The sequence below is a fragment of the Oncorhynchus masou genome, chromosome 23 (assembly GCF_036934945.1).
Source record: "Oncorhynchus masou masou isolate Uvic2021 chromosome 23, UVic_Omas_1.1, whole genome shotgun sequence".
In the NCBI taxonomy this organism is placed as follows: Eukaryota; Metazoa; Chordata; class Actinopteri; order Salmoniformes; family Salmonidae; genus Oncorhynchus; species Oncorhynchus masou.
The window spans coordinates 48,875,986-48,902,232 of record NC_088234.1 but is presented as its reverse complement, the minus strand read 5'-3'; the positions used below and the strand labels follow the sequence as shown (position 1 = coordinate 48,902,232).

Here is a 26,247-nt window from a genome sequence, read left to right as displayed (position 1 = left end):
AACACTTTGGTAATGAATTAGAATGCCGACTGCAAGCCAGGCCTCACTAATGCTCGTGGCTGAATGGAATCCCCATAGCAATGTTCCAACATCTAGTGAAAAGCTTCCCAGAAGAGTGGAGGCTGATAGCAGCAAAGGGGGGACCATCTCCATATTAATGCCCATGGTTTTGGAATGAGATGTTTGATGAGCAGGTGTCCCCACACTTTTGGACATGTAGTGTATCTTAAGATGAACTCACTTATTGTAAACTGGTCTGGACAAGAGCGTCTGCTAAATTACTAAAATCTCAAATGTACAGTATAGCGATAGAATGCCTACCCAGATCACATATCTGTGTAACCATACTATGTAGCTTCACAATTCATCTCATTTAGAACAGAGAACTTGAGAGCAAATCTGTGGCGAGAGGAGTCTCCTCAGATCATGAAGCCTGGGGTTGAGGTGCATTGCAGTGGCGAGCAGAGTGGATATGGAGAATCAGGTAGGGGTGTGTGTGTGTGTGTGTGTGTGTGTGTGTGTGTGTGTGTGTGTGTGTGTGTGTGTGTGTGTGTCAGAGAGTCAGTTGGTCTGGGGTCTGATTCATGCAGAGCTGACAGGCGTGCACAGTGCAGCTTGTTTCCACTCTCTCGGGGTCCTTTGGATACGTGGCTCTTTCCTGCACCGACAGCCGCTCCACGGGCGTGCTGGCCAATCACCTAGCATCCTGTCGTCACGAGAGCCCGACCGATAAATAGTTTGACTGATATCAGCCGATACTAGCATTGCATAGAAATATTTGTTATTTATATACAGTACATAGAACAACCAAATATGTCTGCTCATTTGGTTATTTATATACAGTACATAGAACAACCAAATATGTCTGCTCATTTGCAGTAATTTTCCGATTTGTTCAACAAGCTGCTCATTGAACATCAATCAACTCGTAAGTCACAACATGAGAGTGGGCATGGCGGTTCGACACTGAGTTGCTTGCCACAGCCAGCGACAGCGAATTTCAACCAGTAAATAATCAGAAGTACACTTCACCAAGCCAGCAGCCCTGTACTCATCACATGCTTACTTAACATTAGCTGGCTAGCCAGCAATGTAGTTAGGCTTTGTCTTGTCAGTAAGGTAGTTAGCTTAACTAGCAAGCAAACTGTTTCTTATGTGCCAAAGTGAACTCCTCCTTGATACAAAAATAACAGTTACTATCTGGGCCTATTATGTTAGTGGGCTTATTTGTTGTTTTTTCCTAAATACACAATCTGCAAAAAGAAAGACATTTAGAGTATATCTACGATTCAGACCATGCGTTTACATTCATGAGAAAACATTTTCACAATGAACAGCTAGCGTGTATTTTCCGGAACAATATTTCATTGTGGGGTTGCCATAATACTTTTCTTTACATGACATTAGATTGTTGTAAAGCACTGTAGGCAATCTACTCGATACAAATGCTGATATCTAGTGGTGACATTTCAAACTGCATGTTACTGCATTTCACTGCATAGTTTCAACTTGTGAACAGCACAGTTTCAGATATACTTTGAGACAGTTATTTTCATTCAGTCCTTGTTTATTAGTGTTCTTGTAGTGCTTCAGCACAAAACCTAATGCATTCTTCTGGAAAAAATATTGAAGTTGTACCTAACGTGGAAAAATGAACAAGTGTTTTGTATTTAGAGGATATGATTACTTTTTGGTGGTCATCGTATAACCAAAAGTTAAATGTAATTTCACATATTTAGTTAACAAATCATAAGTTTGTTCTCTGAAGATAGTGCATCTGTTTATGTGTAAAAATAAATAGTAAATCATTCCACCTCTTTAAAAACATTTTTTTTTTAAGTGACCGCCATTAAGCGGTCAACAAACGGTAAAAACAACATCCAAACAGTAAAATGACGTGACCAACTGAAAATACTATCAGAGGTCTGTATATAATGACGAGATGCTTTTGTCTCCGCCCTAACAACGGGAGTCATCCCAAGGCGAGAAGGCAGGCGACAAGCTTAGGCTCAGAATAAGCACACAGAAACGCATTGTACAGATTTTGGCGAGTGAAACATCTCGCTTCTTCCCGTGATACCATGCATGCATACAAGGACCAGACATTTTTCATTAACAACTTGATGGAAACATGCAACAATAGCAAGCCTGTCGGCTTACAGTCAAAAGACTACAGCCTACCATTGAACATGTAACTCCAGTAATTTTCAAACATTTGCCAAAATGCAATTTGCGGAAAACACAGTCCTAAACGGTGCACCTCATGCAAGCAGTTCCATATGTGACAGAGATGAAAATCTCCATTAGAAACTTAGAGGGGGAATATAATAGCAACTACAATAATAGGTTGCTAATATGACGAGGATTGTCACTTTGGCCTATGGACAATGAAAGATAGTTGATATGAAAACCAATGGAACAATGGCATGAGGAAGTCTTTATAAAATAATTGCCTCCACGTTCCTACGGATGGATTTTCTCATGGCTCCTTTGAAGCCAGGTAAAACATGCCTCATTATTTGAAGTAAAGTGAAATGTTCAGGTTTCAAACAATTATATCGCTTCAATCTAGCATTACAAGTGGTGTGTGACGAGCCGATAGTCAACCGTAGGCAGGCTATAGCCTGCGCATCCCGGTGGCGAATGGCTTTACGAGTTGAGATTGTGTGAAAAATAGCTTTTTAAATCGGGGCAAACAACGTTTTTAACAAGATTGCATTTAGAATTTTCATTTCTTGCTCAGTGACTGGGCTTACAAAAACAGGTTTCACTCCAGTAACCTACAGGCTTCATGAAGAGCCACGCTTGCGCTGTCTGACAGGTGGTAAGCTATTCAGCTCCTCACACTAGGCTCTGTATGCTGTGCACATGTGATAAATCAAATGCATTATGAGTAACAAAAATACACAAGGGCCAATTCCACCAAATGATGCAAATTTACCTTTTGACCGATAAGCATGAACCGTCAAATGTATTTTCGGCAGCAAACTGATTAACATCCCTAATCGGCAGATACATCTGTAAATCAGTGACTTTTGCCTGACTAAAAATTGGTAACAGACCCAAAAATCCTATATCGTCGTCATCCTTGAATCCTCTCGTCGTCATCCTTGATTCAGTGACATCATAGCACTGCACCCATGTTCAGTGACCCACAAAACGGAGGGAATCGCAACATATCCCAGTTCTGTACTGCACACTCCATCCATGGGATATGCATACATCAGTAAAATGGTAGAATGGTAGTACTAATGGTAACTGGACCATTCTCAGTACTGCGAGTCTCAGAGGGTAAGGTCATTATCCAATGAAGGGAAAGTAATGTGGTTGCCGGTAACATGCCATAAAATAATATTATAAAGTCTCAAAACAAGTATCTAGGGATCTGACTTGAGGAACGGGTCTCCTGAAAATAGCCCACAAAAAACCTGTCCTCCCTCTCCGCCAAGCCAAAGGCAAGCTCGGCATGTACACTGGTTACGCCTGACCTGACAAATGAGGCCGAACAGCAGTTCTAGAAAGCAATAAACCTACCCCCCACCAACTTCTCACTGAGGAAAGACAGAGAATGGGAATTCTCCCTGCAGTCACTTTCGTCCTGATTTTCCAAGGCCTCCATCACCACAGAATATCACATCAGTTATTGAGGGGTGGAGATCCCCCTCTGCTGTTGACACTGAGTATCACACTGGATGTGCCGCCCAATGTGAGTGAGGGTGAAAGGTGTAGAGTGCTTACCTTGGGCAGGCTGGCCAGTGGGGTGGGGGAGAGGGTCAGCTCACTGTCTGGCTCAGGGGCTGGGATGTCTTCCTTACGCTTGACATCCAGGATCAGCTGGGCAAGGAAGTTCTGCTGGAAGCGAGTCCGTTTGCCCAGAGCACCTGCATGAAGCGAAGACCTCATCCAATTACCATGTTACACATACACTTCCCTGACCAAAAGTGTAGGCCTTCTAAACAGTCAAGCTGTTACTGTATGTTGAGACTGGTCCACGCCTACTGTACCTACCTATCATGTTCATATCTAGGCCAGAGAGTTCCTTGGCCCGTTGAAAGTGCTCCTTGGCTGGGTTGTACTCATAGTAGGTCAGAGACGTGTAGCCACATTCCAGGTGGAACTGGATGGACAGGTTCCGGAGGGTTCCCTCAGAGAACAGAGACTCATACTTCATTACTGCAGAGAAGATGAGGTAAAAGGATAATAAGACTACCTATTTCAGTTAAACATAGAATACTTTGCATAGATTTAATAAGCTATTATCAGTTGAGTAAATTTATTTTTATTTTTAAATGCGTTTTTTTTTTTTTTACATCTTTCAAGTTCTCAAAACCGACCACCCTACATCATATTTTAGCACCAAAAGACGGCACATCTCATCTACTCCTAAAACGCCATTGAAGACCATCCAGAGGTCAATAAGAGCTCAGTGCACCTGCAGACCATTACCATGAGGTCATTGGTCGGCAACACAGAGCGAGAGAGACCTTGAGGAGACACATTAAAAGAGACAAATGGACAGCGGAGAAGAGAAAAGGTGTTTTTGGCTTCATCCTATCAGTTTAGTCTTGCTCAAGGCTGTGCACGGTGTGGAAATGATCCCCGGCTCCTAATGTGTATAATTCATGACGCCACGTACCCTCGCGTTCCCCCATTCAACATTTATGAGGCAGCATGGGCCCATGCCAGAGAGATTTACTCTGCGCCTTGTGTGTCACCTTCACTGCAGCTATTTCACACCAGGAAATGAGCTTCCTGGGCTGTTGTGACATGTGCAACGGGAGGGGGCACTTTTGTAAGGATAACATAACACCACAACAGCCGTGTTGGGTTAGAGCTGCGACACCTTGACGGGCGGTAGTTAAGATGATGACAAAGGAACGGAGGGGGATGAAAGTGAAGAAAAGAAAAGTCCTCACCCAATTTCAAATTTGGATAGGAGAAAACAAACAGAGTGAATAGGTGTCGTGACCAATCCCTTTGCATTGCTCGGTTGCCAGGGAGCATGGGATCTGCTCTGAAACAAACATCCTTGACAGGGCACAATATTCGCATCAGGTAATACTGTACCTCCCCACCCATTTCACGTAGCCTCAAAACGTTTTCAATTTCATACCAACTGATCACGACCCTTGCAGCATGACATCGCAAGATTAGCATGGGCCAACAGGACAAATGAGCATATACCTTTACGGGTTTACTGCTAATCCTTTTATTAGGTCTGTTATTCGGGCCTTGTTAGAATGAACACTGACTGATTTATTAATTCTCAGGAAATGTTATTGTCGGGTGAAAGAGGCCAAAGAGAGACCACAATAACAGTCAGTGTTGAAATAGTGTACATTATTGTATCCGACCCTCAGTGTCAACTCAAAACCAACAGCAAAGCGTATGAGAGAAAGAGAAAATGGATTGTAAAAATCCCCTTTCCAATCTGCATGCCTTTCACACCTCACAAAGTAGTAAACAGGATTGTGTCTTTCACTGGCTGCATCTTTGGAATTTGGATTGGCTGTTTGTTTGCCACCCTTCATACTCACCCGAGACACACACACACACACAAAGAAAAGTAAACTCCCTTTTAAAGCAGAGGTCAACTATAATTAAGCAGAACAAACTTAAACAGTGGTCTGCTACTACTGACCTAGTGGCAGGTCTACACAATAGGATACACCAATGGGCAAACAAGTTGACTTAATGAGCTCAAACCACCCTGAAACTAAGGGGAAGTTGAAACAGAAAATGGGGTTTCAAGGTGGATTCCCTTCAGTCTCATTCCCACTATTACATAAATTTGATATGCTGCCCTTCAGTCCCTTGACCTTTTGGCCCTGATGGAGACATGGATCATCCCAGAGAACATTGCTACTCTTGCTGCTCTTTCCTCATCTGACTAGGTTCTGTCTCGTAGTCAAAGAGCATCTGGCCAAGGCTACTCATTTCTCCTAACTGGAGATTCTCTCACCTGTCCATCTGCTCATTGAATTCCATTCCGTCAATGTCACTTGTCGACTCAAGCTTAATATTGTTGTCATCCATTGCCCACCAGGTGCCCTTGGAGAGTTACTCAATGAGCTTGACTCCTTGATACACTCGACTCATATCTACGCTTGGATGTTGGTCCACCACCTCATGCTCATCTTCGACAACACGAAGCTGCTCTTCCTCTCATGGAAGGTCTACCTGCTAAAAAACCTCTCCATCACGGTTGACAACTCCACAATGTCACCCTCCAAGTGTGCAAAGAACCTTGGCGTGACCCTGGACAACACCCCTGTTGTTCTCTGCAAATATCAAAGCAGTGACTCGATCCTGCAGGTTCATGCTCCACAACATCCGTAGAGCATGACCCTACCTCAACCTTCCCATGTTCTCCCATGTCATTCGTTCCTCCGCACACTCCTCTGACTTCCAGTCGAAGCACGCATCCACTACAAGATCATGATGCTTACCTACAGAGCAGCAATGTGAACCGCCCCTCCCTTCAGGCTCTGCTCAAACCCTACACCCCAACCCGAGGACTCAGTTCTGCCACCTCTGGTCTCTTGGCCCTCGCACCCCTACGGGAGGGAAGCTCCCGCTCAGCCCAGTTCAAGCTCTTCTCAGTCCTGGCACCACAATGTTGGAACCAGCTTTCCTCTGAAGCTAGGACAGCAGTGTCCCTGCCCAAAAAGCCCTACCTCTTCAAAGAGTATCTTAAAACCCCCCATCACCTAGACACCCGAGAGAGAGAAAAAAGAAAAAAAACACTCCCTTACAATTGATCCCACCCACCCCACTCCCCCCTTTCCAAGCTATGACTTTGCTGATTACTACTTTGAGGATAAGTGTACTTACTATGCCTGTGATATGTGGTTGTCTCACTTACACTACATGACCAAAAGTGTGTGGACACCTGCTCATTGAACATCTCATTCCAAAACCATGGGCATTAATATGGAGTTGGTCCCCCTTTGCTGCTATCAGTCTCCACTCTTCTGGAAAGGCTTTCCACTAGATGTTGGAACATTGGAGCGGGGACTTGCTTCCAATCAGCCACAAGAGCTTTAGTGAGGTCAGGCCCTGATGTTGAGCGATTAGGTCAGGCTCAAGGTCGGCGTTCCAATTCATCCCAAAGGTGTTTGATTGTGTGGAAGAACCTCAACCCTGAGTTATTCAAACCATTTCTGTATGGTGCACATGGCCATTGTGCACAGGGGCATTGCTGAAACAGGAAAGGTCCTTCCCCAAACTGTTGCTACAAAGTTGGAAGCACAGAATCATCTAGAATGTCATTGTATGGTGTAGCGTTAAGATTTCCCTTCACTGGAACTGAGGGGCCTAGCTTGAACCATGAATAAACAGCCCCAGACCATTCCTCCTTCACCAAACTTCAAAGTTGGCACTGCATTCGGGCAGGTAGCGTACACCTGGCATCCGCCAAACCCAGAATCATCCGTCGTGCTGCCAGATGAAGGCCTTGCGCATTCTCGGCCATGGAAACCCATTTCATGAACCTCCAGACGAACAGTTCTTGTGCTGATGTTGCTTCCAGAGGCAGTTTGAAACTTGGTAGAGAGTGTTGCAACCAAGGACAGATGATTTTTACACACTACGTGCTTCAGCACTCGGAGGTCCCGTTCTGGGAGCTTGTGTGGCCTACCACTTCGCGGCTGAGCCATTGTTGCTCCTAGACGTTTCCACTTCACAATAACAGCACTTAGTTGACCGGGACAGCTCTAGCTGGGCAGAAATTTGACGTACTGACTTGTTGGAAAGGTGGCATCCTATGACGGTGCCACATTGAAAGTCACTGAGCTCTTCAGTACGGGCCATTCTACTGCCAATGTTTGTCTATGGAGATTACATGGCTGGGTGCCCAATTTTATACAACTGTCTGCAACGGGTGTGGCTGAAATATTTATAACTCATTTGAAGGTGTCCACATAACTACACTTTATATACACAAAGGTATCTTATGATGAATGCACTAACTATGTCGCTCTGGATAAGAGTGTCTGCTAAATGACTGAAATGCCAGCTGTAGTAAGAGAGGAAAACTCTGTTGCGCACCCTGGCAAAACCAATTAATCAACGATACTCCTTTATACATAAACAAGGATAATATGCCATGTGTTTCACCAGTGATTTGTTGCCAAGCACTGCGGTGAAAGTGAGTGTGAAGGACAGAGCAGTCAATATACCCACCACAGAGGGCAAAAGGGAATAGCACAACAACCAAGCCAAGTCATTTCTTCACAGTTCACACAACATTGGGGGCTTTGGGCACTCAATCTGTCAATAGCGAGAGGTGCAAAGCGCAGGAGAACCAACACTTGTGTTTGAGTCACATGTTTCAGGTGTTTTAGTCATGCTCAATCAACCATCACTTGGGAGAATACAGAGGACTTAGACTTTTACAAGATGCACTATGACCATTAGCAAACGTCTCAGTGAACAATTTTCTATTAAAATTTATGTTGAAAAGCCTAAATTCTTCCATGTTACTATGATTCACAATATGGCGGTAGATAATTCCATATGTGAGGGAAAATATTGGGATAGATTGCTTTCAGAATCTGACATCCCCTCATGTGAAAACATCAGCAGAGCTGCTCACAGGCAAACATAACATGTCCTTAACATTAAAGCAATGTGTTTGGCAGCAGGACTGGCATCAGCAACTCCCTCCTGGGTGCAGTGGCCCAGCAGCAGTGACAGGTTGGCTGCGGCGCCTGGCGACCTCTCAAACTGGAGCAGATTTCAACGCTAGCTGTGTTGATGCATAGATCTGGCTGGGCACAGCGCAGCAGCTGGGGTTTTTTTCACACAAGCCACTGTGTTCATCTGCCGTTTTCTGTCCTTGATTGTGCCGGCACATTGAGCGCATATAGACAAGACGTTGTGTTGTGTCAGACACGGAAAACAGACTTCTATGACGGTCAAACTGACAGGATGTATCACACGGTCAAAGTATCCCAATACTCTGCTACTCACTACAAGAGCCAGTGCTATAATCAGTACCAGTGCCTCTTCTCATCCACCATTATCATAACTGCATGCGGGAGAGGTGGGGGTTTTCTGCAGTGTGACAACATAAAAAGGCCAGTACCATTCTCCTCAATACCCCTGCCCTAGACTCTCTCGGGCTACCTCCCATTGTTGAGGAAATGAGGGCTTTCGCTGTACTGCTCACAATAGCCATTGAGGTTGCGGGCTGCCTGGCACCAGTACCAATGTTTAGATGCCCCACTCCCACCAGCATGCCCTGGTGCCTCAGCCCACACAGAGACCTCGGTGGACGCTGAGGCAGGGCTGATCCATCTTGCTGCCGTCTCTCCTAGATTCTGATGAGATCAGAGCCAGACTGGAGTTCCATAGGCAGGCTGACTGACTTCATCCTCGAGGTGGGGGAGAGAGACTTCAGGATGTTTCCCTCCTCCGCCTACCCAATTACCTCACTCCCTCCCTTCCATGTCCCTGTCAGTGAGAGTCATACAGCGGCGGTCACGCTCCTCAGTAGTCAAACAGGCGTTTTCATGCAAATGCAGGTCCTAATACAGAGGGAAACACAGGGGTCATAGATGTATACTGTAGATACAGGTATAATCCTCAACCCAAACCAGCTCTGCAGAATGGCCATGTAGAATGTGGCCACCGTCTGGCTTTGATTTACAGCGATGTAGCTACCAAGGTTGAATGGTAATAATTGACCATGCTGATATAACCATGCAGTGCATATCTGCATGTGCCTCTCTACCTGTGATTCAGAGGCAAGATATCTCAGAGTTCCATCTGCAGCAGGGATTGAGTATGTTCCATTTGTTGCTCCATTCCCGTTTCTATGCATTCCTCAACTTGTCTACCCCCCTCTTCATTTCTACTCCTCCCGCCATCTTTCCCTATCCCTCTCTCCGCCCAGTTAAAGTGTTGAGCGGGAGGACAGATGCCATGGCTCCTCTTCCAGGACGAAGGATGGGGCTTGTCGCCGCCTCTCCCAAGAGCAGGCCAACTAGGTGAACCACTTTCCCAGACGCCCCCTTCAAGCTAGACGAATGTCTCTTTCTGTTGCCCGGGGTGGAAAACCAAGAGCCTCCAACTACACTTAACAAATCATACAGATTCCACTCAACACAGAGGCCCTTGGTCCCTGAAGCTAGATAAAATAACCTTCCCAGTTGAAATAAATTGTCAGTCGAAGTCGTCAAAATAGGCTAGTTCCAAAACATAGGCTATAAGGAAATAACCCTGTGCCCTCCAACATCACTCGTTATTAGGTTACATTTACGGAATACTATCGTTTCAAAGAGGTCAGGTAGGCCTATTACTTAATTGATGTGAATAGACCAATATCCGGATAAATAATAAACATCTGACATATGTATTTTGGAAAGAGACCATTACTAAAGCCCCTAGGACTTAAAATTTCTTCGGGATCGGTGTCCCATCCACGGGACCGTTGAGCTAACGTAGGCTAATGTGATAAGTTTGAGGTTGTTAGAAACAAGAAAACAGGACATAGAATTTAAGATTTCTCCCAATATCAGATATGTTTAACGGCACTGTCCAACTTAGTGGGTTTTACAGTGAAAGAATACCATACTATTGTTTGAGGAGAGTGCAGAGTTTTGAACAAAGCAATGAATAAACAAATTAGGCACATTTGGGCAGTCTTGATACAACATTTTGAAAATAAAATGCAATGATTCATTAGCTCAGTCCAAAATTTTGCACATGCACTGCTGCCATCTAGTGGCCAAAATATAAATTGCAGATGGGCTGGAATAATACATTATGGCCCTTCTCTCGCATTTCAAAGACAGTACAAAAAAAAAATACAAAAGAACAGTTGGCTTTTTCTTTGTGTTATCTTTTACCAGATCTCGTGTGTTAAATTCTCCTACATTTCCAAAAGACATCAGTGTTACCTTTGAAATGGTACCAATAATATGCCTATCCTTGCTTCAGTCCTGAGCTACAGGCAGTTAGATTTATGCAATTTTAGGCGAAAATTGGAAAAAAAGGGGAAATCCTTAAGAGGTTTTAAAGGAAAGATTCACCCATTTTGCATAGGATGCTAAACTCATCATACCGGCTGTATATCAGCCAGCTTGATCATCGGCAATAGCTCAGATACACATTACATTAGCCTGGGAATAGAACATCGCTCAGAGATGAACAAAAACTATACATTCAAAATAGGTCAATCTTTCCTTTAAGTGAACTCTTGAAAATAGATAAGTGGAGCACATTAACTTCACACTTTCCCCTCACTTTCATGAGTGTAATCATTACTGATTCTGTTTTGCAGTGAAAAATTATGCGTTTATTGGACAGATTCAGGTAGGTCTCCCCCATTTGCTGAACCTGTCCAATAGAAACACCAGTTTGTGTTGGAAAACCGGACAGTTTTGCAACTGTTTGGAGAACTGATTACACCCATGGTATCAAGTCAAATGCTTTTGGTGCCCTTCGTGAGGTAACATCAATCAATAGATGACTAGCACTCACAAAAGACGGGGACAATTGATTGGTTAGCTAGTGCAGTGTTCTCTGAAGTCAAGACTCCAAAAGGTCTATTCGGTAGAGTATATTTTAATCCTTTCTCAAAGAGCTCAATTCCTTCCCAAATCAGATGACTAATTCTGGGTTTAATAATTGCATGTTTGTATGGTTCCCTGCCTCTTGAACGATTAATAGACTACCTGTTCCTACACTGCAATTCAATGTGCAATTACAAACCCAATGTGCCAGACACAGCAGAGAGGACCGGGGATAATCTAGCGGCAATTTCCCCACCAACAGTCTGAAAACGCAGACACACTAAACAATCTTTGTTCAAGAGCCAATGAAGGCATCACATTGCAGAACTGTTTAAACAGGAAAAACACCAGCAGCCTCCCTGTTACGGTCTTGGTTGGCAAATTTCCCAGTCAAACAGTTTCTTTCTGATTCCAAACTGAACAGGCTTCCAGTGGGGGAGAACAAAAAGGTTAGTGCTTTGTCGGCTGTCAGTTTGAGGAAGGGATGTCATCTTTAAGAGGGATAAAGCGCAGAGGATGTGTCAATGCTGACATGAGCCCTGCTGTTTTGAAATGCTATTATATTTCTGTGGCCCAGCCAGCCACACTCCAAATCTCCATAAAGTGATTAAGAGCAGTGAGAGAATTAATAAAATGCTCATATTAGGGGTCTGGATCAAAAATGGAGCTAACGTGCTCTTTTCTGTTGAAACAGCGCTTATTTCCCCCATGCTGATGAGGGAAAATAACAGAATGGCAGAGTCTGTAGAAAAGTCAAATGTCTCAACTCGGCATCAACAGTGGGTGCTCCCACAGTCTCAACCAATGAAAAACTCCAACATTATGGATCGAACTGACAGATCTCACGACCGACTGACTACCATGGACTTGCTGGCTGTTGAATGTCGACAAGGCCTTCTATAGCAGGCATGCTTCGCAAACCTGTCATGTTCTCTACGATGTCTCAAGGTAAAGTCAGCCATCAATATCATGATAATGATGCAGGTATTCAGTCATATCATAACTACATAATCATTCAAAAAGAAATGCTACTCAAGCAAAGAGTTACATGCATTGCATTATAACTAGGTCTGAGCCCATTTAGTCAAATGGTCGATTGTTTTGGTCGATGGGCTGTTGGTCGACCAAGATTTCTTTAGTAGAGAAGCCGCAAATATATATGCAGTACCAGTAAAAAGCTATCTGTTCTGGTAAGGCCTAATCAGGAGTCCTGTGTAGTGGTGGTCCAGAGATAAAGGGAATAAAATGTGCTTACAGCTGAGTATTCCTTAAGGCTGACTACACCGCTCGCACATTGCAAAATAAATTTAGAAATCTGGTTTTCAATTATTGCACCCACACTGCTCGCACCCGCCAACGAGTGTCTGCGTTGCCCAAGGTTTAAAATAGTCGTCAGTTCTATTTCTGACTCAGATAGCGCTGCAAGTCCTGCCTCTCCCAACTCCTCATTGTTTTATAGAAGTAGGTACCCACGTGCCATCTCCTCATTGGTTATACCCACGTGGGTGACAAAGACAAATGACGTCAGTGGCGGTAATGCACCTAATTTATAAAAGTTGCCAATAACAATATAAAGTCAAGAGAAGAAATAACCTGTAAGGAGGAGAGATGACTAGAAACGATTCGGTTGACCGTTTTATGTGTGGATTAATTGGCGGAGTAGAGGACCTTGTGCATTTCAGGTAAAATAACAACGCAATGTTTATTTCCCATGACAAATTAACTAGCAACAACAAGTTAGCTAAATAGGCAAAATTAACTAGCAGGTGCAAGCTAACTAGCTAAAGTGTCAAATATCTAATGCTTTTCGACCTGTCCCCAAATTAATATAATTGGTTCAGTGTTTGTTTTGATATTTTAACCTGCGTGTCGTGATCACGTTTGGTGTAGGGGGGACAAGATAAATGTATGCACGATGACGCACGCGCACAGCCGGTTTGGGTTCAGTATAAGTCCTTTTGGAGGAAAATTAACCTTCCCTCACCCACCCAGCAAAAAATTGCTGCAAATGAAATAAGACTCCTATTCAGAGGAGCGATGCCCACTTCACTCTGCCCCCACACACACACACACACACACACACACAAAGGTGATGGCCAAAGTGAGATAAATATACCTTCCACCAAGCATTTTAGATTAGCCTAGGTTAAGGCCATATGACACTGGATTGCAAATATGCACGAGTATATACACTGAGTACATCAAACAACAGGAACACCTTAATATTGAGTTCTGGATTCACCTGGTCAGTCTGTCATGGAAAGAGCAGGTGTAATGAATGTTTTGTATACTCACTGTATATAAAAAATACATTTGTTTACAAGTAGTCAAGTGCAACACAAACATTCTGTGTGGAAATAATGTTGCCTCTTTTGGATACTATTAGTTGCCATGCACAAAAATTGAAGTAGTTGGCATATTCTATTCATTTCGGTCTCGAGAAAAGTATTACATTTGCTCAATCCTTATGAAACACATTTCAATGTGATTCATCCCCATTTCTTTCTAACCCACAAAAACATTTGCTTCGTGCCTTCTATGTTCAAAGGAATGGGTAGCAGAGCACCCCATGGTGGTACAGTGAGGCACATAAGTGCGTATAGGACCTGATATCATCTTAGTTGAATTATGACAATCAAGGCACACATCCAGAAGGTGCATGAACAAGATTTGACCTCTGACCTTTCTCTATGCTGGTTTGGGCCAGGCCGAGGAGCTGAGGAGAGCGCTCCTCCAAGACCTGCTGGTGTAGGCTCACGTAGCGCAGGGTCCACCAAGGCAGCAGCTGCACACACGCGGAACATAGAAAACAGAAACAGGTTAGTGAGTGTGTGTGTGTGGGAGAAGGTAAGCAGAACAACAAACAAATAAATGAAAGAGCATGGGAGAGTGTGAGCGCTTTTGTACCAACGGCCCAATACATAAAGGTCACACGTAACTAAATAATCATAGTAAATAAAAGTAACTAAATAACCATAGTAAATAATAGTAACTAAATAATACAAGCAAATAAATAACTACAGTACTAGTGCCTGAACGAACTGAACACATACGACAACCCATTTTGACCCTATATACTAACACACATATCAAAAGAATGCTATAGTTAAGTGAGGCTGAAACAGCCCAAAAAGTTGCCAACTCTCTTTTTTCATCTCTGACCAAAACGCACAGTGGCAGGGAAAAGAACAGCTCCCAGCCATGTACGTGTTTCTCTCCCCTATCCCTTCTCTCTTGCATGGCCAAAGGTAGTGAACCATGTGAAAAGCCCATTTGCGTTCCAGGGAGGACATCTTTCTCATTTGCGATGCACGAGGCCAGCTATCCCGACCGTGTCGCCGTATGGTGCGTTAATCGTCTGCCTCCCTGAATCAATATTCCTATGACACACACAGGCACACACACTGCCGTCTCATCAGAGGAGAGTGATATGCAGATGAACGTCACAGCCCCATCTTCTCCTCTCTTTATGACTGGGATGGGAGAGGTGGAGAAGCTGGGTGACAATAAGGTACAGGTGGATGGAGGGGGCAACGGACAGCGTGCCTTTGAGTTAGACCGCCGCTGAACTCCAAGGGTAAGTGTACGTGTGTGCGTATGTACGTGCGCGTATGATCTCTAGAATGGATCTTGGAGTTAGAATATTTCTTATCAAACCACACATTCTTTCAGCATGTTATAATATGTAGGCAAATGGAACCGTCTAAAACAGCCTTTTAGGATGTGGATGTGGTGGTGAGCTTCTGAAACTCAAAGGCAGCCAATATGGAGTTAAATAACAACTATTTAGCCATTACGGCTGTAAAATATTTACATGTAACTAACCTGCTTAAGGGAAGTGTTTAGGTTACATGCCTTACATGGAAACCAAACTGGCTGCACGCGTGCGCCATCGTGCATGAATATACTTTGCCCCCCCACACCAACCGCGATCACAACACACAGGTTAAAATATCAAAACAAAACCAATTATATTAATTTGGGGACAGGTCAAAAAGCATTAAACATTCATGACACTTTAGCTAGTTTGCACTTGCTAGTTAATTTGTCCTATTTAGCTAGCTTGCTGTTGCTAGCTAATTTGTCCTGGGATAAAAACACGGAGTTGTTATTTTACCTGAAACGCACAAGGTCCTCTACTCCGACAACTAATCCACACAGAAAACGGTCAACCGAATCGTTTCTAGTCATCTCTCCTCCTTCCAGGCTTTTTCTTCTCTTGACTTTATATTGTGATAGGCAACTTTCATAAATTAGGTGCATTACCACCACTGACCTCGTTCATCTTGGCACCTGAGTACCTGCTTCTGTAAACCAATGAGGAGATGGGAGAGGCAGGACTTGCAGCGCAATCTGCATCAGAAAAAGAACTGACTTCTATTTTAGCCCTTGGCGACGCAGACGCTCGTTGGCGCAATAATTGAATAACAGATGTTTACATTTATTTTTACAACGCTCGTGCACGTGACGCGAGCGGTGTAGTCAGGCTGTTAGGAGCTCCCAAATAGAAAGCATGATTCACTACCCACCCCATTGTTTTATTCCACCAAGAATAATAACCCTGGTGAACTAATCTCCCTGGAATACCAGGATTCCAAAGTTTCAGCACAGAGGGGGGGGGTAAATAAATACATCTAGAGATGTATTTGTGTGCTGGCAATGGAGTGAAAATCCAAACCATTACTGTGTGTGTGGACAGGGAATGGAAATGTGGGAATAGGTTTCTGCACCCACATCCAATGATTCTCCCAGTTCCAGTGGCTTAGAGCGAGAAACGCAAATCAAGCACAGCACATCTAAAGGAGTCAAGTACACATCCGTCTCCCTGACCAGAATCTTTGCTGTATTGCCTTTGTCACTCACCAAATTTTTCTATGTTGGGGAGAGACCCATGTGGACGTGACGAGTGTCATTTCACCATCACAGCTTCAGCTAATGTCCAGTGACAAAGTGATATCTCCGCTATGTTATCGCTTACCTCGAAGCTATCCAGCTTGGCAGAGCAGTTGACCAGCAGGACCCTGGCCAGCAGCAGGAGGAAGGGATTCCCCACCAGGCAGTACACAGACTCTCCATCCAGGAGAAGACTGCTGAGCAGGGCTGAGGTCAGAGCCCCAGGCTGAGAGGGAGAGAAAGGACACAGGAGTTAGACTGGTATACAGCTTAGGAAAATATCCATGATCTGATGTCGCTTTGCTGCTCTGTCCCCTGAAGTGATGCCCGAGACGACAACTCTAACCCTCTTGCCGCGTCCTTCCAGCGCCTTTCTGGCACATTCCCACTTGGTAGGCTGATGGAGCCCAGCTGAGGGGCATTAGACAATCGAGTGTGTGACCGGCTAGACAATCAGCCCCAACAGTTGACAGGTTGGGGATAAAAGACATTAAGAAAAGGTATAACTTATGGAACTGTTACTGAAGTTATATCTGTAAGCATTTCTGTAGGTAAATTACATAATAAAGTCTAAGTCTGAACCCTTTACTCTGTCTGCCTCGCTGAGCTTCTGTACCCTGAGATCTTCTTAGCTCTGGTCCATGGCAGTGGCCTGTCCCCAGGCTCTGCCACAGTGGGTATGAGGGGAAAAGCGATTTACCCAGAGAAATGTCTTGATTCTTGCCTGTGTCTCCAGTCCACTACTTTTAACAAACACTTTTATTAACTCAATAAGTGCAACTTTGTACCTTTTTTACCCAAAATGCAGTGGCACATTAGTGATTGCATGCACTTATTGAGTTGATCACAATGCATAAATGGAGGAGCTCCATTTACAAGGGTCCTCTAAACAACAAGGCAAATGAATCACAGCCTGGAAAAGTATTCAACAGCAGAATGACGGTCTCTGGTTAAATTTGAGATAAAGTCGACCAATCGCGTCTCCTCACCCTCACATAATTGGGTCCTGTCCCTCTCCCATTCCTCCTACAGTTGTCACGATAACATTTTACAAACAATACCAGTCCAAGTATCATGACACCGAGTAGTATCACAATACCACAGGGGGGGGGGGGTAATTCAGTGACATGTATACTACACAGTACATACACAAACTAATCTCTCAAACACACACTTTTACACTGCTCCTTAAGCAAGTTAGTTAACCCCCAACAACTGCTCCCCGGACACAGATGAAGTGGATGTCGATTAAGGCAGCCCCGGAAACCTCTCCGATTCAGGGGGGTTGGGTTAAATGCGGAAGACAAATTTCAGTCTACTACAACTTACCCTGATGCCTAGCCACTTTACCCAGCCTTCATGTACCCCTGCAAATTGATCTGGTACTCCCTGTATATAGCTGCATGTGTGTATTTTATCCCTCGTGTTACCATTTGTAACCCGTTTCAAGAAGCTAGGCATGTGTCTGCACATCACTACTTCACAGGAGGCATTTAAACTTTATTTTAATTATCAATATTCGTTTTTTGGCAGGAATGTCTTCTGGAACATGTGAACTTTCATGTGCCTTAATAACAAAGTTGCATGCCATTTGAAAATACTAAGTTAAATTTACAGCTATCCATGATTGGCTGAGATAATGAATGGGCTGGACATGCCGAGAGATGACTTCGGATTGGTCTGCCATGTAGCATGCTTTGGTCTATAACATTAGCTGCTCAGTATGTGCAGATAGAACTTTCTACAGCAGCTTGTTCTTTAAAGAATTCATGAACTGAGGTGTTGCTTCCACTCAACATTGCTGCTCTGAAATTAACAGGCGCTATTAGACAAAGATCAGTGGGGGAAAGTTGTGATGGACTATTTTCTGGAGGACGACCTTGCCATGCTGACTCGCTCTGATACAGAAAATGAATCAGACGATGAGGAAATGCCTGAATTATGTAAAAACATTTATTGAACCAGGCATTAATTTCTGATGACAGTGTTGGGGAAGAAACGGAGACCGACAGTGTTGTCACAGAAGTTAAGAGTTTTGAAATCGGTGGAATGCCCGGTGGAAGCAGAGAATGATTGCAAAATGTGGAGAAAGTCGAAAAGACAACAGAAGGCTGTTGTATAAAACACCTGTCTCCGGATTACATCTTGAAAATAAGAGCAAACATGGCATCCATGACAGAGGGAGAAGTTGTCATCCATGTAACCCGAGAAGTTGTAAGTGTCTTGCTACATTTTCAGATGTGTTTCTAATTGTCAGAAAGTCGTTTTCATTGCTAGTTGACGCACAATTGGCCCAGCGTCGTCCGGGTTAGGGAGGGCTTGGCCGGTAGGGATATCCTTGACTCATCGCGCACCAGAAACTCCTGTGGCGGGCCGGGCGCAGTGCACGCTAACCAAGGTTGCCAGGTTCACAGTGTTTCCTCCGACACATTGGTGCGGCTGGCTTCCGGGTAGGAAGCGCGCTGTGTTAAGAAGCAGTGCGGCTTGGTTGGGTTGTGTATCGGAGGACGCATGACTATCAACCTTTGTCTCTCCCGAGCCCATACGGGAGTTGTAGCGATGAGACAAGATAGTAGCTACTAAAAACAATTGGATACCACGAAATTGGGGAGAAAAAGGGGTAAAATTCAACAAAAAACAACACATAAAGACTCCACTATGCAAGTAACCATTTCAAAATCAGATTAGGAAATAGGCAGAGAACTAGATAAAAAGTGCATTTTTACTACTACTTATTGCTACTACTTTCACCACTGGTTGTTTACTACACTAGCTTATTCACTCGGCCTCAAGTGATCCTTAAATAAATGGAGGGGGCTAAGTCTTAAGAGAGTGTAAACTATGCTGAATGGGTGTAGACAAGAGCTCTCCAGTAGGTGTACCAATACATTTAAAGGTGTATTTTCTCAAAAGTATGGTTACAAGTTTATCAACTTTCAAAGCAGAATTACTTTCCCATTGTTCCTCAACTGTAGTGTATGATACACAATTTCCTAGCTCTGAGTCTCGAATTTTATCCAAAGTAAAAAGCTAATTCAAATTTTACTACATAGGAATCCAGGTGGTGGGTCATATTTATTTTTTATTTAAAAAAAAATCACAACTTTGCATCGCTGGGAAGGGCTCGTGAGCAAGCATTTCACCCGTCTACACCCGTTGTATTCACACTTCTACACAATGTAACACATTCAAATAACTCCAAACTGTTCACTGTATAATAAAATTGCATAGGCTTATTTGCTCATATTTGCAAAGGACTGCCGGTGATTTGGCTAGAGGAAAGGGAGGAATATACATGCATAATGATCTGCATGTCTTTGTGGCAGTAAGGGGAAAACTGCATGAATTCTTGTTTACTCTTCAAGTAACGGACAATCTCCCTCTCATAAAAATACACACCACTATCTCTCCCACAAACACATACCGCTCCCAAACAGAATGTAGGAAGACCCAGAAAGATAGATTTTTGATATAAAGATATAGTTTAGGCTTACATTAGGCCTACGTAAATCCTACATTTGAAGCACATCTCCTAAGTAGCAGACCACTTTCCTTACTTCCTGGGCCAATCAAATTTGACAAGAGCTACTGTCAATTCAATGTTGTTAGCTAGGTAGGTAACATGACTGAACAACATTGTTTGTTATCAAACTAATAATTAACAACCTGGGCTTTGTTTAAAAACGACCCGTGACATGGTTTGTGAAATTATATAAAATGTGCATGCTCTCTTTGCTGTAAAGCTAACTGACCCGCTCTGCCCATTCATCGCCATTCACCCATTGTTGTCGTAACTCTCCTGATCGACACCTGAGAATGCTTCATGCATCTCTCCAATATGCCTTGTCTACTGCGGTGTTGGCTAGTTCTTTCTCTTTTATTTCACTGTAGAGCCCTCAGTCCTGCTCAACATGCCTTAGATAGCTCTATTGCCACACCCCACACATGTGGAGACCTCACCTGGCTTAACTGGTGCCCCCAGAAACGCTTATTGAAATTCTCGATTGTCGTAGATTTATCAGTGGTGACAGTGTTTCCAAGTCTCAGTGCAGTGGACAACTGGGAGGAGGTGCCCCTTATTCGCCATGGACTTTACAGTGTCCCAGAACTTTTTGAAGTTTGTGCTACAGGATGCAAATTTCTGTTTGAAAAAGCAAGCCTTTACTTTCCTAACTGCCTGTGTATATTGGTTCCTGTTACACATCTCTCATATTGTCTGAGATCCCTAAAGATTGGAAAGCTGCCGTGTTCATCCCCCTCTTCAAAGGGGGAGACACTAGTCCCAAACTGTTACAGACCTATATCTGTCCTACCCTGCCTATCTAAAGTCTTCGAAAGCCAAGTTAACAAAACAGATCACCGACCATTTCGAATCCCACCGTACCTTCTCCGCTATGCAATCTGGTTTCCGAGCTGGTCTTGGTTGCACCTCAGCCACGCTCAAGGTCCTAAACGATATCATAACCGCCATCGATAAGAGACAGTACTGTGCGGCAGTCTTCATCGACCTGGCCAAGGCTTTCGACTCAATTACTGCAATCTTGTTGGCAAACAACATCCTTGGTTTCTTAAATGACTGCCTCGCCTGGTTCATCAACTACTTCTCAGAGTTCAGTGTGTCATATCGGAGAGCCTGTTGTCCGGACCTCTGGCGGTCTCTATGGGGGTGCCACAGGGTTCAATTCTCAGGCCAATTCTTTTCTCCGTATATATCAATGATGTCGCTCTTGCTGCTGGCGATTCTCTGATCCACCTCTACGCAGACAACACCATTCTGTATACATCTGGCCCTTCTTTGAACACTTAACGAAGCTCCAGATGAGCTTCAATGCCATACAACTCTCCTTCCGTGGCCTCCAACTGCTCTTAAAAGCTAGTAAAACTAAATGCATGCTCTTCAACCGATTGCTGCCCACACCCGCCCGCCCGTCTAGCATCACTACTCTGGACGGTTCTGACTTTGAATATGTGGACAACTACAAACACCTAGGTGTCTGGTTCCAGACTCACATTAAGCATCTCCAATCCAAAATTAAATCTAGAATTGGCATCCTATTTCACAACAAAACCTCCTTCACTCATGCTGCCAAACATGCCCTCAAAACTGACAATCCTACAGATCCTTGACTTCGGCGATGTCATTTACAAAAAAGCCTCCAACACTCTACTCAGCAAATTGGATGCAGTCTATCACAGTGCCAGCCGTTTTGTCACCAAAGCCCCATAGACTACCCACCACTGTGATCTGTAGGCTCTCATTGGCTGGGCCTCGCTACATATTTGTTGCCAAACCCACTGGCTCCAGGTCATCTATAAGCCTATGCTAGGTAAAGTCCCACCTTATCTCACTGGTCACCATAGCAGCACCCACCTGTAGCACAGGCTCCAGCAGGTATATTTCACCGGTCACCCCCAAAGCCAACACTTCCTTTGGCCGCCTTTCCTTCCAGTTCTCTGCTGCCAGTGACTGGAACGAATTGCATAAATCACTGAAGCTGGAGTCTTATATATCCCCCTCTAACTTTAAGCATCAGCTGTCAGAGCAGCTTACTGATCAATGTACCTGTACAAAGCCAATCTGTAAATAGCACACCCAACTACCTCATCCCCATATTGTTACTTATCCTCTTGCTCTTTTGCACCCTAGTATCTCTACTTGCACATCTATCACTCCAGTGTTAATGCTAAATTGTAATTATTTCGCCTCCATGGCCTATTTATTGCCTTAACTTCCTACATTTGCACGTCCTATTGTGTTATAGACTGTATGTTTGTTTATCCTGTGTGTAACTCTAATTTTGTCACACTGCTTTGCTTTATCTTGGCCGGGTGGCAGTTGTAAATGAGAACTTGTTCTCAACTGGCCTGCCTGGTTAAATAAAGGTGAAATAAAAATAAAAGCATGCTCCATTTTTCCTCTATTACTCAGAGGCTGCATGACAGCGAACTTGCAATTGCAAAGCCTACACAGACTGGCCTGTGCACTTGGTTATACCAAGCATTGAAATGATACAATATATCATTTTGCTCGCTCTGCTTCAATGTATCAAATGTAACAGTAGACTCACCATGGTCTGCATCCCCACTCGCCATCACGGCTAAATTCTATTTTAAAAAACTGATTTGATGGATAGAGGCGTTGGAAGAGCAGACAGAAGCAGGTGAGGGATTGCTGGAAGGACATGTGGCTTGCCTGCTGGCTGATTACAGCTACATGTGAGATGTGCATGAAAGTGACATTATTGGACTGGTGCATACAAGACTATTAGTTGCTGTTGCTTAAATTTAACTGAATTTATAAATAAAACTGACTTTAGAAACATATAACAGGCGCCAACTGGTTCTTCAGATTGGAAGGGACGAAAAATGTGATATCATATGAAATGGTACTACGGTACTCTAAAATGTTGGTATCATAAGTAATCATGACGTTTTGATACTGTGATATTACCATGGTTCTGTTCAACTGTGCAATACTACTTCATCCCTTCCTCTGCAGACTCACTCTATACATCCTCATTACCCAGAGCAAAGGGTACAAAGGGTAATCTGTCCTCACCATTCATCAAACCATGTCAGAGAGTCACAGTGCTGCCACACAAATGCAATTCTTGCATCCAAAATCAAATCTGCTTCTAAAACAGTTGATGGGCTGGTGAAGTCTTCTCAGGGAAATAGAACAGTCTAAAAAAGGTTGAGCTCCTCTAGGTCAGACCTTGGGAGAAGGGTGGCTGTGGATACATTTTAAAAAGCAGTGAGCGTGTAGTTTAAGTAGAGAAAGGGAGATGGAGTTACTGTTACTCGGGGTGTCTGTTAGTTGGCAAGTGCTGATAAAAATAAAAGCAGATAAAACTTCCCGGACAAAATGACCAGGAGAAAAAAAAAAATCACATTGCAAAATAATGCTTTATATTCATTGATGGAAATACCAGTCAATGTAAATACAATTTTCCTTCATGCTCATCAGTCTGTTCATTTTCATAATTTAGTGTAATTAAATTGGCCAGTGTATATTTTCTTTCGTCATCATGCATCTTATTTATCCAACACAACACATGAGCGGGATTTCTCCTGCATCTCCTCAGCTGGTTGCTGCTGGAGTAAAAAGTGCTTTCATAAGCCCATTCATTACACAACAATTCTAAAAGCAATCGTGTGTGAAACAGTTTTGGTGCACGATTATAAAGAGCTACTATTTTTATTACTCAACTGGTAATGGAAGCTCACCAATCAGGCAACAGGCTATCAGCACATCACCCTGTTATTTTACAATGTGAGCTGGAGGCAGTATGCATTTTGAAAATATAATTGTTCAAACCCTGAATGTTTGATTTCATATTATGAGGAGTCTCAAAGTAGCCTATAGGCAAAATTCGACCATGGAAATGTGGAAGCAATTATTTTAGAAAGTCCGGAGGAAGCTTACAATTTGGCAGCTAATGAAATGAGTGCATGGAACTCAGCGTATAGGCCAATGCAGCAGTAGCCCTAAAACTTCCATTGCTCTTTCACACCGTGGATTATTGATTATCGAAGGGGGGATTGTTGGATTAAAAAAATGTAATCGCTTACTGTGAGGAACTATAGTTTTAATATATTATCATGCAATGCGCTCGTTAGCATTCTCTATGTGATTTTACATGTACGTGTTAGTCTGTAATCCCAGGGTTAGCAATGCTATTAGTGGTGTTTGGAAACACCGCCCCTCGTGTTCAATGCCGAATTACCAAATACAAAGGTATGGCACAAGGTCGGTATTAAGGTACACTATATATACACAAAAGTATGTGGACACCCCTTCAAATGAGTGGATTTGACCATTTCTGCCACACACGTTGTTGAGGTGTATACAATCTTACACACAGCAATGCAATCTCCATAGACAAACATTGGCAGAAGAATGGCCTTACTTAAGAGCTCTGTGACTTTCAACGTGGCACCGTCATAGGATGCCACCTTTCCAAAAAGTCAGTTAATCCAATTCCAGCCCTGCTGGAGCTGCCCCGGTCAACTGTAAGTGCTGTTATTGTGAAGTGGAAAAGTCTACGAGCAACAACGGCTCAGCCGCGCAGTGGTAGGCCACACAAGCTCACAGAACGGGACCGCTGAATGCTGCAGCGCATAGCGCCTAAAAATCTTCTGTCCTCGGTTACAACAAACGGTCTTTGGAATCAACTACAGCACAAGAACGGTGCTTCGGGAGCCGAGCAGCACACACTGTATAGGAATAATGGTCTGGGTCTGTTTTTCACAATTCGGGCTAGGCCCCTTAGTCCCAGTGAAGGGAAATCTTAACGCTACAGAATACAGCTTTTTTTTTTTTACTTCTTCAGGATCGGTGTCCACGGGACGGTTGAGCTAACGAAGGCTAATGTGATTAGCATGAGGTTGTAAGTAACAACTTTTTCCAGGACATAGACATATCTGATATTTGCAGAAAGCTTAAATTCTTGTTAATCTAACTGCACTGTCCAATTTACAGTAGCTATTACAACACTCCTGTGCAAGAAAGAATACCATGCTATTGTTTGAGTGCACAGTTTTGAACATAAAGTTATTAATAAACAAAGTAGGCACATTTGGGCAGTCTTGACACAATGTTGAACAGAAAAGCAATGGTTCATTGGATCAGTCTAAAACTTTGCACACACACAGATGCCATCTAGTGGTCAAACTCTAAATTGCACCTGGGCTGGAATAATACATTATGGCCTCTCTCTTGCATTTCAAAGAAATACATTTTATTTGTATTATTACAATGTGAAAGGAATGTAGGGGAATATATTTATTTGTAATATTTTTTACCAGATCGATTGTGTTATATTTCCACAAACTTCACTGTTTCCTTTCAAATGGTACCAAGAATATTCCATATGTGACAGATTAAAATCTCTCTTAGAAATTTAGAAAGAGGAGGAATCTAAAGATGCAACAACTAGGATTGTGCCTTTGGCTACTTGACAACGAAAGAAAGTTGATATGAAAACCAATAGGACAGGAGAAAAATGGTATAGTGGTGGGTCCAATCGGGAAGTAAATGAAAATAAATGTGCCAAAATGATATAATTACTCCTGTCTATACAAAAATAAATACAATAATTTAAAATAATTCACCAGAAAGCATGACTTCTTAAGCATCCAATGCCTATGAGTCCGGTGAATTTATCAAATGGGCAGAAAATTAACATTTTCCCAGTCACGTTGTCCGGCGCCACATTTTCGTAACTAAAACCCTGCTGTTACTGTACCTCAGTGAGGGAGGTGAGCAGGGCCGGAGGAAGCAGGTCAGGGACATGGATGGCGACAGGTGGACCCGTCCAGTTACTCTGCGCAAAGAGGTGCAGGCAGGACACCGCCAGGGCCAGCAAGGCATTCTCCCTGAGAAAGAGAAGAAAGGAAACAGAACGTAATGTCACAATGAATAGGAACGAGATCCGTGAGTGTAGAGGGGGGGGAGTCTGGGGGACAGAGAGAAAGAACAATGAGGGAGACCAGAGGGAAGGCACAGAACTATTAGACACTAAAGAAAAACTAAAACAGAACAAAGGAGGAGCAACAGAAAGGCTAGAGAACTAGATGAAAGGGAGTTCAGAGGAAGAGAAGCAATAAAACGAGGCTTCCAAAACAAGCGACCACAAGCTCAGTACAGAGACGAAGGGGGAGAAAGAAACACAGAAGATACGGTCATTTAATCTCCACACTGCAAATCAGGCCAGCAGCCTTCCCGAAGTGGACACAGCGGGCTGCTCCAGTCCTCACAGCAGGACTCATTCAATAGGGTGACTGGGCTGTCCGGGCACAGACTCAGGGCAAAGAGGAACTGCTTCCAATCAAT

At 43.6% G+C, this 26,247-nt stretch overlaps 1 protein-coding gene across 1 annotated transcript in view; it reads right to left on the bottom strand.

Annotated features, from left to right (window-relative positions):
- The window catches only part of ttc27 (tetratricopeptide repeat domain 27), a 116,688-nt gene that overhangs the window by 83,139 nt on the left and 7,302 nt on the right, over positions 1-26,247 (bottom strand). The window contains exons 3-7 of the mRNA XM_064932362.1: positions 25,661-25,790; positions 16,498-16,638; positions 14,202-14,304; positions 4,009-4,173; positions 3,739-3,881 (exon numbers count right to left, since the gene is read on the bottom strand). Of these exons, the coding sequence (XP_064788434.1) occupies positions 3,739-3,881; positions 4,009-4,173; positions 14,202-14,304; positions 16,498-16,638; positions 25,661-25,790 (682 nt within the window). The remainder of the gene's footprint in view (positions 1-3,738; positions 3,882-4,008; positions 4,174-14,201; positions 14,305-16,497; positions 16,639-25,660; positions 25,791-26,247) is intronic.